The sequence below is a fragment of the Sinocyclocheilus anshuiensis genome, unplaced genomic scaffold (assembly GCF_001515605.1).
Source record: "Sinocyclocheilus anshuiensis isolate Anshui unplaced genomic scaffold, SAMN03320099.WGS_v1.1 scaffold699, whole genome shotgun sequence".
NCBI classification, from domain to species: Eukaryota; Metazoa; Chordata; class Actinopteri; order Cypriniformes; family Cyprinidae; genus Sinocyclocheilus; species Sinocyclocheilus anshuiensis.
In genome coordinates, this window is record NW_015552576.1 from 129392 (window position 1) to 142206 (window position 12815).

The 12815-nt window shown below is 37.1% G+C and overlaps 1 protein-coding gene across 1 annotated transcript in view; it reads right to left on the reverse strand.

The window, feature by feature from the left end:
- Positions 1 to 12815, reverse strand: part of LOC107665183 (receptor-type tyrosine-protein phosphatase U-like) — a 299759-nt gene that overhangs the window by 18383 nt on the left and 268561 nt on the right. The window contains exons 25-28 of the mRNA XM_016455965.1: positions 9981 to 10017; positions 2864 to 2961; positions 1289 to 1405; positions 929 to 1083 (exon numbers count right to left, since the gene is read on the reverse strand). Of these exons, the coding sequence (XP_016311451.1) occupies positions 929 to 1083; positions 1289 to 1405; positions 2864 to 2961; positions 9981 to 10017 (407 nt within the window). The remainder of the gene's footprint in view (positions 1 to 928; positions 1084 to 1288; positions 1406 to 2863; positions 2962 to 9980; positions 10018 to 12815) is intronic.

The window sequence follows — 12815 nt, forward strand, 5'->3', positions numbered from 1 at the left end:
ATATATATACACACCATATTATACACCATAGTATTTACAAAGTATTTCAATGTATTAAAATTCTGTGGTATCACTATTAAGGTAATAAACATGATGGTGCTTTATGCAGATGCCAGTAAGAAAGTGCCATGTGGGTTGGACTGGCCATTATGACAGTGAAGCATACTAATGAAGTATGCTTTAAAAAATGAGAGAAATATCCCAGGCAATCTTGAATGAAGCACTGCTGCAGTTTAATTAAAAGATCAAGTGATAATGTTAAAGCACGTAAAATGGAGAGATAAATTGAAGAGCACATTACATCACGTGATTTGCGCAAAATATGTTAAATTTTCAGGATAAATGTGGACCAATGAGTCTTTAGGGACTGATGAACATTTCATCAGTGTTCAGGGATGATTCATTGAATTGGTTTTCTGTCCAATTTAGTTTTATCTGATACATGGATGTCTTCCCCATGAATAAGTGAGATTGTGGGGCAGATAGGCATCCTGGTGAACTGCAGGTGTGAGCATTTTTCGGTTTATAATAGGCAGCAGATGCATGGAAAATATCAAATATATGCAGTTCATCAAAAGAAAAAAACATGCTTTCATGTTTGAGATCTGAAAACATTGATACTGCTTTAAGACATTTTTTTTAAAGGTGAAGTGGAGGCACAAAAACTCACAGGGGGATGCTTAAGACATATTCACATCTCCTTAACTAACAGCTGAAGTAACAACTTGTATCCAGCTGTAATCTTAGTTGTAAATGTTAGAGGAAAAAATACACATCTGAGAAAGCTTCTAAAATGTCATTTTTGGTGATGCAGATCTTTAACTGTTAGTTCTCTATGTGTTATAAGGGTTATCACTAGTGGGATATTTTCACTGACCACATTTAACATAAAAAAATAGTGCACAAACAGGAAGCAGTGCTTGATTACCTGCAGTGGACTACCACTGGGCCAGCGTCGGGCGGCGTGGAGGCCTTGACCCGCCGGAGGAAGGCCAGCAGTCCTGTGGCATGATACGGGACACCATGCTCTGGCCAGTTTGTAAAGTGGAGCTGGCAGACTTCATGTTTAGCTGGGTAACCCCGCTGATAGAGGACAAAGTTACTCGTTAGGAAAACATTAGAAACAACATTTACACATTAGAATGTTCTTACTAAAAATGTTCTTACACATTTTCCATGATTTCATAATTTTATCAAAATAACACATGGGCAATAGCTCCATTAACTAATTTACATTTAATAGCACAAAATGTTCGCAGAATATTGACAAACATCTCAACAGTCTCACCCGCTCCATGGCAAAGGTGCGTACGGTGTATTCTGCCAGCGTTTCTGTTTTCAGCAGAGTGATTTTGATGTCTCCATAGAGCTCACTGTCATCAGGCCAGTATTTACAGCACTTCATCTGAACCACACACACACACACACACACACACACACACACACACACACCATGAACACACGGCAGCTACAACTGCAATCAACCACTTCAGGAGTTATATAATCAGTTACCATTACCAGCACTTCATCTGAACCACACACACACACACACACACACACACACATATACAATTAACACACCACAGCTACAACTGCAATCAACAGCTTTAAGAGTTATACAATCTGTTACAAATACTACAAAATAACATGAATGAATGAATAAATAAAATAAATTATATATTTGGTTTGATCATAAAACCTAAAATAAAAATTTTACATATATATATATATAAATATATATATCAATATATTTTCTTTAGACACAAGACAAAATGTGACTTAATGAAGGTCAATCAATTATAAATAGAAAAAAAGAAACACTACTACTGCTACTACTACTATTACTACTACTACTACTACTAATAATAATAATAATAGTAGTATTAGTAGTAGTAGTAGTAGTAGTGAGACAATATATAATAAGATAAGATAAAAATATTTTGTTAGTCACTGTTCAATGTTTAAAGACAACCTTAATGTTTATTGTAATATCTCTTTAAAATATATATATACAGTGGGTACGGAAAGTATTCAGACCCCCTTAAATTTTTCATTCTTTGTTATATTGCAGCCATTTGCTAAAATCATTTAAGTTAATTTTTTGAATACTTTCCGTACCCACTGTATATATTTTTTAAATATTACATATTTCATGTATAAATAAATACATATAAATAAATATAAATAAATAAATACATAAATAAGTTAATTAATACTACTACTACTACTACTACTACTAATAATAATAATAATAATAATAATAATAATCATCATCATGATAATAATAATAATAATAATAATAATAATACACTTCTAGCCAAACTAAACAAAACAAACCCATGATTTTCAGTTAAGGGCAAACTAATCATTAGAATCTATGTACAATATAATTGTGAATGAGTCTGTTGAGGAATACTAATTTGAACAAAAATCTAAAACTGGCCATGCAGTAACTATATATTCCACCAAAATATCAAAGTTGCTACAGTTACTACACAGAACTGTTATACTACAATAAAGCTGTGGTAACTTGGCAAAAGCCAATGAATAAATAAGCCAAATGACAGAAAGATTCTGAATGTCCCTCTCTAAGAGATCCAATAATAACTACGATGTTACAGTACTATCAACAAATGTAGTAACCATGGCATTTTGGAGGAAAGGGGACAAAGGAAAGCTCAATTAAATGCTAAAGATGGCTGGCCGATAAAAAACATTCATCAGACGGAATGTTCTCTGGCTAATGGGGTTTCTTGGTAAAGTTTATCTTCAGTAATGGTCAGCAGTGGGTCAGTGTTCAGTAATGGATGGTGTCCATTAGTGTGCGGAGGGGGCGGGGCCGAGGTAGGCTTATTCTACTCACTCTCCCCACCTCCACCAGTTTGGTGATCATCACGATGCTGTAGCAGTTCTCCTGCCAAACCATGCGCCAGAAGTCATAGATCATGTCCTGCTTGGGCCCTGCGGAGAGAGAGACAGAGCAATGAGAGAATTCATGGAGAATTGTGGGAGGTGAATGATTTGAACGCAGGATAAAGAGAGGATAGAGGTGATTTTGTGAAATAGCAGGTCGCGACATCCACGAGGATTATATAAGAAAAGAGAAAACAGGGACGGTGAGCTGCTGGGACGAGAAAGCTATCGGTTCATATAGAAGACAACGAATGGAGAAACTGCTGGCAGTGAAAATCCAGTGAGTGATAGCAGCAAGAAACTAGAGTTTGAAATTTTTCTGAAGAAATGTACTGTGAGTGATTGCAGTATGCTAGGCAGTTACTAAGGCTGGTGTTTTCAATGCACTGCTATGTGGGTGCTAAAATGTTATGAGTGTGTGTCGCTATAGTGCAACACCGTTATCAAGAGAACACTGTAATGGGCCCAAATGGGTTCTTACTTGACCAAGTCCGTTGTTTACAATGGAGAGTGAGGACTCACCAGCAGTACCAGCGTCTAAAGCTCACAATGTAAAAGTTACAATGGCTGATGATGTGAAAGAGGACAACAGGGAATTTTACAGCCCTACTTCTTCAAACCAGAATACTCCGACCAAGAACTGAGAGAGATGAGCAGATGAGCTGACGCTGTTTGTTTACAACGGAGAGTGAGGACGCGTGTGAGAACTGAGAGAGATGTTGGAATCAGTGGATCAGACATCTGTGAAAAGTCAAACGTCCCGAATGGGATCGTATACGCAAACGTAATCTTTTTTAAATTGGTTCCAGCAGCCAGGATAAGCACAGGCAAGTGCCATTTCGGCAAACAATAAAAGGCACGAGTCCTCACTCTCCGCTGTAAACAAACAGTGTCATCGGCTTACGACAGAGGAAGTTCGCACTCCAGACAGTCGTGAATGCGCTAAGAACCGTTTGTTCAGGCTGTGGATTAAAGGTAATAATGTTGTAAATAATGTCCAGCTTCTTGCACAGACTGATTGTTTCGCTTCATAAGACCTCAATATATCGCCAGGAAGCACAGGTATTGGCTTGGTCTTGTCTGCACTTCTACCGCATGAACTTTTTGAAGCGTCAAAGTTTTGGTTGTGTGATAAAAATCTGTTAAGTTTAATTAAACTTGTCTTAATTTGTGTTTCACAGATGAACAGAAGTCTGAAATGTTTAGAACGACAGTGAGTAATTAGATGAGTAACTGATGAATTTTCATTTTTTTGGGAGAAACATACCTTTAACACTATCTGTGTGATGTCTGGTTAAGACATTAGAGTTTATTATGGTGGGCTAGACAAATGTTTAAATCACTAACCCCAAATATGTGTAATTGTAATAGCAAACACCTCTAATAAAGCATTTAGCAGTACTATGAATGACATGAGCTGAATCTCTTTCATTCTCACTATTTTCTTCCTCGTGTATTTTTTCTGTACACACATCACACACGCATAGCACGCAGAAATGCGTACGCATAGAAATATTGGAAACATTAAAGGAAAGCTGCTGAAGGTTTGTAAACGCAGCGCTGTGAACGCTCTGCCCTCGGGCGAGGAATCTGTTATCTTCCCTACCTGTTAAAACAATTACAGCCAACAACAGGTGCTGCGCTTCCTGAGTTCCTGAGCAGCTCTCCTGCTATCGCCCGCAGCTACATCCACGAAAAATCACATCGCAACACTCTGCTTTACAGCTGGGATGAAGCCGAGGTTATTCATGATGAATAATAACGTTAAAACTGAAAAGTTTTCGAGGCTTAAATAGAAGGTGGGGAGGCATTTGTTCAACACTGTTTTTGGGGCCATATTGAAACGGCATTTCCCAGCTGACAGCATCAGAGCACATCCAGCCCAGGTTAATTAAAGCACCTCAGGAGAAAACTGCTGCTAACAACAAACATCTTTCACTTTCCTTATGAGCGCTGTTTGCTAAAACATGCATCAGTAAAAAAAAAAATGTTCAGAAGAACTTAACAACTGCACATCAGGGCTGTCAGCAACATAAAAATGAGAACATCTTACCAGTCACATAGTAACATGTGAGAAAGCTCTGGCCACCACCCAGAGCTCTAGCAACCACATAGCAACACGTAAAATAAATAAATAAAAAATACTCAGCACACTATTGCTGCATTCCATTTGTACTAATTCCGAAATTCCGAGTTCGCAGTAGGAACTTTTAACTGGAACGCCCTCACAAGTCTGACTCGGCATCTCTGAGGAATCACAACAACGCCAACTTCAGAATCCAATATGGCTGCTCAGTGTATAACAGAAGAGAAACAGTAGTAATATATTGTTTATTAGCACTTATGCAAACTCAGTGGTGCACACTGCACTATACAACCTCTATTTTTGGACATGATACAATGGTGTTATCTGTGCAAAATACTACTTTTTATGTGTTTTTAATCAACTGGTATTGCTAACAATTAGTGTCACTATTAACAAATAGTGTCCATCTTGGTTTTCTGACTTCTCTACTGGATGACGGTCCACAGGTGTGATGTCATTCCCGACTTCCAAGGTAAACGGAACGCAGCATTACTAATTCTATAATAGCACACTTTTAGCAACCACATAGCAATGTGCTGAAAACTGTGCAGAACACTTTAGCTGATGCATATTAATGCCCAGGAAACCACCCCAAATACGCTATAAACCACAAAACATGCTAAAAAATGTTCCAAACATCTTAGCAATGTCTGTTGTTAGCAACCACAAAGCAATGCGCTAAAAAAAATCCCCATAACACCCTAGCAACCATATATCAACATGTAAAAAAATGCTCAGAGCACCTCCTCAACTGTATAAAAGCAGTGTTGCCAACTTAGCAACTTCACTGTCACTAGATATAGTGACTTTTCAGACCCCTTTAGTGACTATTTTTCCAAAAAAGGACCTAGTGACAAAACGTATCTAGTTTTGATGTCTTAATTATAAATCAGGATTTTAGTGCAGATGGTTTTCACTACAAATACAACTACAAACATTACAAACCATCAACACTTAACCATTAGGCCCTGTGTCCACCAAAGCGTTTTTAGCCAGCTGAAAACGCCAGGCGCTCTGCTGAAAACGCCCAGCTGCGAGCGCTTGAGAGCGCTTAAGTTGAACATTCTTCAACTCTCGGCGCGAGAAAAAAACCCCCGAACGCTCAGCGCTCAGCGCGAAAAAGACGCTCAGCGCTCCGCACGCTCCTGGCGTTTTAAAAAACGCGGCGCTCCCATTGAGAACAACTGAAAAAACACGCTAGCCGCGCGGAAAAACGCTTTGGTGGACACACACCATTAAAAAATGGTTTCCTGTAGTGTGTTTTAGAACACATTCCATTAGGACATAGTGGTGTTAACAAGCCACCAATAGAAGGTGACCAATTACCAGTAGAGACCAACAGGCACCATTACAGTTCCCATTAAAACCAGTAGAATTGCCATTATAACCAGTAACACAATTACAAATCATGTAACGGTTTCTCTTGTGTGCTTTTTTTCTCAGCAGGGATGTAACAGGCTGACCCTAGGCACAATGCAAATATGACACAATTGCATCAGGGATATGGTAATTGGTGTATGACGTCATTTAGCAACATTTAGTGACTTTTCAAGCAGGGTTAAGCTACTTTGCATTGCCAGCAGTGTATAAAAGTGTGATATATAGATACTTAGTATATTTTACTACCCTATACTCTTACTAAGTTATAACTTTTAATACAGTTATTACAATAACTGTAAAGCTAAATATAACAATAACTATATTAGCATCCACATGAACGCAAGATAATGTATTGTTTATTATTAGAACAAGCTTCAGTTTTGTTGTCTGCTGCTTTAAATGCTCGCGCACTTTAAAGCAGGATGGATTCTGAATGGCTCAGTGTTTTTACCATACATCAGCTGGAAGAAATAATTCGTAAAGTGCCAAAGATATCGTTCCTCTGTGCTGTTATCATTATAGTTGTGGTGTGGACTCTGCTATTCTTTTAAAATAGAATGATACAATCTATATCTTTATCTTTATCATTATGGATATCATTATAGCCATCATTCAACTGTATAGCAGTATCATGCTAACAGTATGTTAACTAGTAACAACTTTACGGCGACATGCTAAAACACACTCACACACTCATCTTAATGGCTGTAGCAGTTTGCCGTTAGCAACCAAATAGCAATGCACTAAAACACTTAGCAAACTCACATTAAAAAGCTCAAAGCACCTCACCATAGTAGCAACATGCTAACTGTATGCTATCTAGCAATATTACAGCAATATGCTACCAAATGTTCAAAAGTACAGCAGTTTGCTGTTAGCAACCACATAGTAATGTGCACAGCAATGTGCACACCGGGTCCCGTGGCGAATGGACTGAGGTCAGGCAAAAAAAAAAAAACGTGGAGAACAAGCATGCAAAAAGAAAAACAACACCCAAAGTACCCTGTCATTGTAGTGTTCATGCACCAGGGCATTATGCTAAAATCCTTTAATAATCTAGTTGTCATTATGTGGGTTTGAGTGGTTTGGGGTTGCAGCTGCAGCGCTGATGCAGAGATTTGTATTAAAGCTCATGAGCACATCTGTATGCGGCGCTGTTTCGATGTGAACACACAGATGGCCTTCACAGGGCCTAAAGCCAGTGTAAACCTTCAGATAGAGTACAAGCCTAGCAAAGCCCACACATGAGTGTGTGTACACCTGCTCAAACAGAGCGCAGCAGTGCGTGTGTGTTTGTGTTTGGTGGGAGTCTGTGTTGATCAGTGGCCCTGGTGTGTTGACGACCAACATGAGTGAGAGAGAGCAGATGAAATTAGATGTGTGCTGTTTACTGCTGCAGGAGAGCCTGAGACCCAAAGAGACAAAACTACAGACTGCTGAACACATCCACAGGACAAGAGAGAGAGAGAAACACTTCACTTCAAACCTGTGTGGTGCTTATAATCAGCTGCACACTACCATTCAAATGTTTGGGGTCAGTACAATTTTAAGTATCTTATGTTTACCAAGGCTGCATTTATTTGATATAAATACAGTAAAACGACAATATTGTGAAATATGATTACAATTTCAATTGACTGTTTTCTATTGTAATATATTTTAAACTGTAATTTATTCCTGTGATCAAAGCTGAATTTTCAGCATCATTACTCCAGTCTTCAGTGTCACATGATCCTTCAGGAATCATTCTAATATGCTGATTTCTGCTCAAATAAATGTCTTTACTGATCACCTGGCTAAGTAAAAGTACATACATGCACTGGCCCTGATCAATTTATTAAAAATAGACATTTCTTTCAGATATATTATATGCCGATATATTTCAACTCATTTTGGCCGATAGCCAATGCCAAAATCAATATATATTTCCTTTTGTTTTAAAGCATGTGCAGATATTATAAACAAATTATTTTTAATATCGGTTAGTTTTGAGCAAAACCTCATTTGTTAGAACTAAATAAACAATATTAAAGTTCTAAAGAATACACTGAATGCTTTGAAAACTATAATGAAATCAATCACTGGTGTTTTTCAGACAGATGTGATTCATTTTTTGTATATTTAACATTTGTGGATGGTCTCTCTATATATATATATATATATATATATATATATATTAGCGGTGGAACGGTACACAGATGTCATGGTTCGATACATACCTCGGTTCAGGGGTCACGGTTCGATACGATTTCGGTACAACAGGAAAAATTCATAATTCATTTAAAAATATATGTTAGACATTAATTGATAAATCTTGTGTAATGTTTGTGATTTTTATTCATGCAAACTACAGCTTTAAATTAAAACAGACTCATGACCACAAACCGGATGCATCATTCTGTATGTGCATTCTCTAAATAAATGTGTGTATATAAAAAAGTGAATCTAATCACCTTCCAGGTGAAAGTCTGCTTCAAGAATGACCACACTGCTGGCACACAATGAGCTCATTTGACATATCGCCATACTTATTCCTATCGGGCTGACACTGATGTTTACGATGCTGATGCTTTATATGTTATATAATACCATATTACCATATTACATTTTCAGTTGACAGTCCATGCCTTAACAGTTCGTTCATGAACTACAGCTGTTGTGCCCTGGATCAGAAGGTTGCACAAACTAATGTATAATGTATATATATAATCTACTAACAGTAAATAACTTTGCAACTACATGTCAACTAGCAGTCATTAGAGTATTAGTAGACTGTCTGCTTAATATCTTCTAACACTTTATTTTGATGGATCCACAACATACTGACTATTTCAACTTATTCCACTAACCCTAAACCTAACCTAACAGTCTATTCTGAGAGTTAGTAGACATGTAGTTGCAAATTAATCAGAATTAGTTGACATGTAGTTGCAAGGGTACTTATAGTTAGTAGAATGTCTAAAGTGGACTATCAAAATAAAGTGTAGCCAGATTCAATTCTAGACTCTGATCAACTGTATTTGAATACACAAAAAGAAGCATCCTAATCAGTCACCTTCACAAAGGAAGAGAGCGACATAAAGAGCAGTTAATCAGAAGCAAGTGCTGCTGTGTTTGGATGCCACAGAGAAAAATAAGATAAAACGGCAAAAACAATATCTGCATATGAATCATTCAGACCTTTGTACTAAAATTGGGGCACACAAACACACACACACACACATGTCTGGTTCACTATTCTTGTGGGGACTCTCCATAGGCGTAATGGTTTTTCTACTGTACAGACCGTATATTCTATTGCCCTACACCTAAACCTCTAGTCTCGCCCTTGTGATTCTGTTCGCCGATCGTCGACCTACGCTAGCCCTAGGACTATTGCTGTCTTGCCCGCCATATACCCGTTTGCCACTGTTCGACCCTGCCTGTGTTTCTGACCTCCTCTGCTTTTAATCAAGCTTGCACATGGATCCGCACGTCTCACGTCTTGTTAGCCCCATTACACACACACATTTAGAGGTAAATTTTGTTATCAACAACTATAATATGCCACACAATACAAATACACAAGTGATTTCAGAGCAACAGAATTATGAAGGCTCACCTTGTGTGGCGATGAAATGGTTGGAGCGCTGATACCCCTGAGAGAGAGAGACAGAGAAAGCATGCATTATTATCAATTAATGATATGTCAATTACATTTCAACAACATTCTGACAACAGTCTATATTCTGACTTATTCCATTTAAAGTGAGTAATTTATGTGCCACTAGCATCACCAAACAAAAAAAAAAGTGTTTTTCCAAACACCCCCCACCCCCGTCCTCCACTGCTCAGCAAACAGATAAAGCCGTCCCAAACTCACGCCATTGTTGTCTCCAAACTCACGCCACTGTTGCAGTTGACTCTGCATATTAAGCTGAGATAGGAGAGAGAACTCATTAAGCTATCCGGCTAAATGCTATCTATACCATTGCCAGCAACTACTCTACAGTTACTGAATATGTTATATGTTTCTGCAATAAAATTAAAAAAATAAAGATGATGGATAGAAATAGAGATGGATGACAATATTTTACAACCTCAAAGCCCTAATGTACTGTCTCTGACAGAAACACAAAATCATAAAGAGGAAAGCTTATATGAAGTGTGTGATTCATGAGTGAGGCTGAGAATGTGACATCAGAACATGCATCTCTGTATCTCAAAAATGAAAGTGTTTCTTCTTGACATTTGATAAAACAAGCAAATATCCATTTATAGTATCTGTAGTATGTGTGCATCATCTGATATTGATTTGTAAGCTTTAAGAATTTAATTTACTCATGTCTAAAAATCCTAGATGCTGTTATCTCTGTTCAAGCATGTGATATCTGAATGCTGCTTTCTAAATGCCAAACACAAAGTGCAAAGCATGGAATGCCACATTCGACAGCATGAGATATCAGACAGGCAGCTCTTGGGCCACCAGTGGTCTAAAATTATAGTTACACCAGTCCTGACTGACTAGATTGCACAATTATTAGAGATAAAAAATGAATAGTGCACCAAAGTGACTCATGGAATAACAATACACTTCAAGCAAAACTGAAGAACGAACTGGTGTGACATAATTTTGACCAGAATCAAGCTAAAGCAAAGTTAGTTTGCTTTGCATTTGTTTTGGGAGTTTGTTCCATTTATGGCTGTTATGTAAATGGAAATCTCTGGATAATTTCTTCTGTTCAGTCCATTGAGGTCATACGTGAGTAAAAAGTATGAACACTGGAGTACTTTATAAGTTCTATACAGTATTGAATTATGACTGAAATTACACTGTTTTTTCATGTTTAATACTGTAAAGCTGCTGGCTTTAAAGCAATCTACTGGAAGGTGCTCTCGTGCAGAAAGTCCAAAACAGACTCATAGAAGTAATAACAATTTATGAATGCCAAAAATAACTAATATGGACAAAGGCCTCCAGCTATCGCTGTGGTTGAGCAGAATAAAAAGCAGAAACGTTTTGATTGATGAAACGTGAAGACGATAAATACACTATTGTGACAGTATATAGTTTTATGTGTGTTTCTCAAGTCATCTCCAAATAATAAATACATAAATATGGGAATAAATCAGTGCTAACTGGCATAGCATGTATTAAAGTATTGAAACTATAAAAAAATATGTTCTGCCTTATTCTGTGATTCAAATGAGGAAAAAAAATGTTTGTAGTATATAAACCAATCATAAAATTTTCATTAGGAATATATAGGAGAACAATATTATAGAATATAATTTATTGGTTATTGTCTAATAGTGTATTTAATTTAAAATTAAACAAGAGATATTAATAATAATAATAATAATAATAATAATAATAATAATAATAATAATAATAATAATAATAATAATAATAATAATAATAATAATAATAATAATAATAATAATAATAATAATAATAATAATAATAATAATAATAATAATAATAATAATAATAATAATAATAATAATAATAATAATAATAATAATAATAATAACCTGTCAAGTTGGTGAAAAAAAACTTGTGCAAACATCCATAACTGTGATCAGATGCTTTCTGCACTGCTGTTTTCTCACAAAATAATGAGAGAATATTGTGCAGCACATTTTTATATGTTTATCTACAGTGAGTAGGCCTTAAATGCATGTTCTCAATTCAGTTCATTATTCAAAAGTATAGACGGTTTCATTGGCCGCACACGCCTGGCCCGAAGTTAACTTCCGGTTTGTGTTTGTTTATCGGTCTGGCTAGTGGCGCCGACTACAAACACAGTACTGTACACACAGTACACAGACTGAAGTTGGGCTCAGGTTGTTGTGCTTTGGGATGCATTTCCCATACATTTATTTATTTGTGGCGACCCGCTACAATATAAAAACTGACCACCTAAAATAGATTTTACAAAAGGCTTTGACTTCATTCAATAAACATGAGCAATGCACATTTCAAAATCAAAATGCGGCGGCGCAGGTGTTTTTATATCACTGCATTTCTGAAGGAAACTGACTGTCTTCAGAAAATTTTCGAAGTCATTTTCATTTCATCTTGCATGTAATGTCTGATAAAGCAGTGTTTGTGAGCGGAGCGCTGCTTTGTTTACAGCCGTTACCGGGGAAACCTCTATCTCTCCCACTACAAAAGCACCTCCTGCTGGCAGAGAATGAATTTGTATTTTCAATAAGCCCATCTGAATTACGCAGCAAACATTTTTTGCTTGTTATCAGAAATAATCTACTCTAGAGGGACTTTTCTGTTGTTATTGATTCTTTGTGGAAGTCTACAGGAAGTTACATTTGGGCCACAAAAGCGCGCATGTGCAGTAACGTCTAGGTTACTTGTGTAACCCTCGTTCCCTGAAGGAGGGAACGGAGACGTTACGTCAGTCGTGACTGACGAATTGGGATCTCGCCCGAGAGCCCA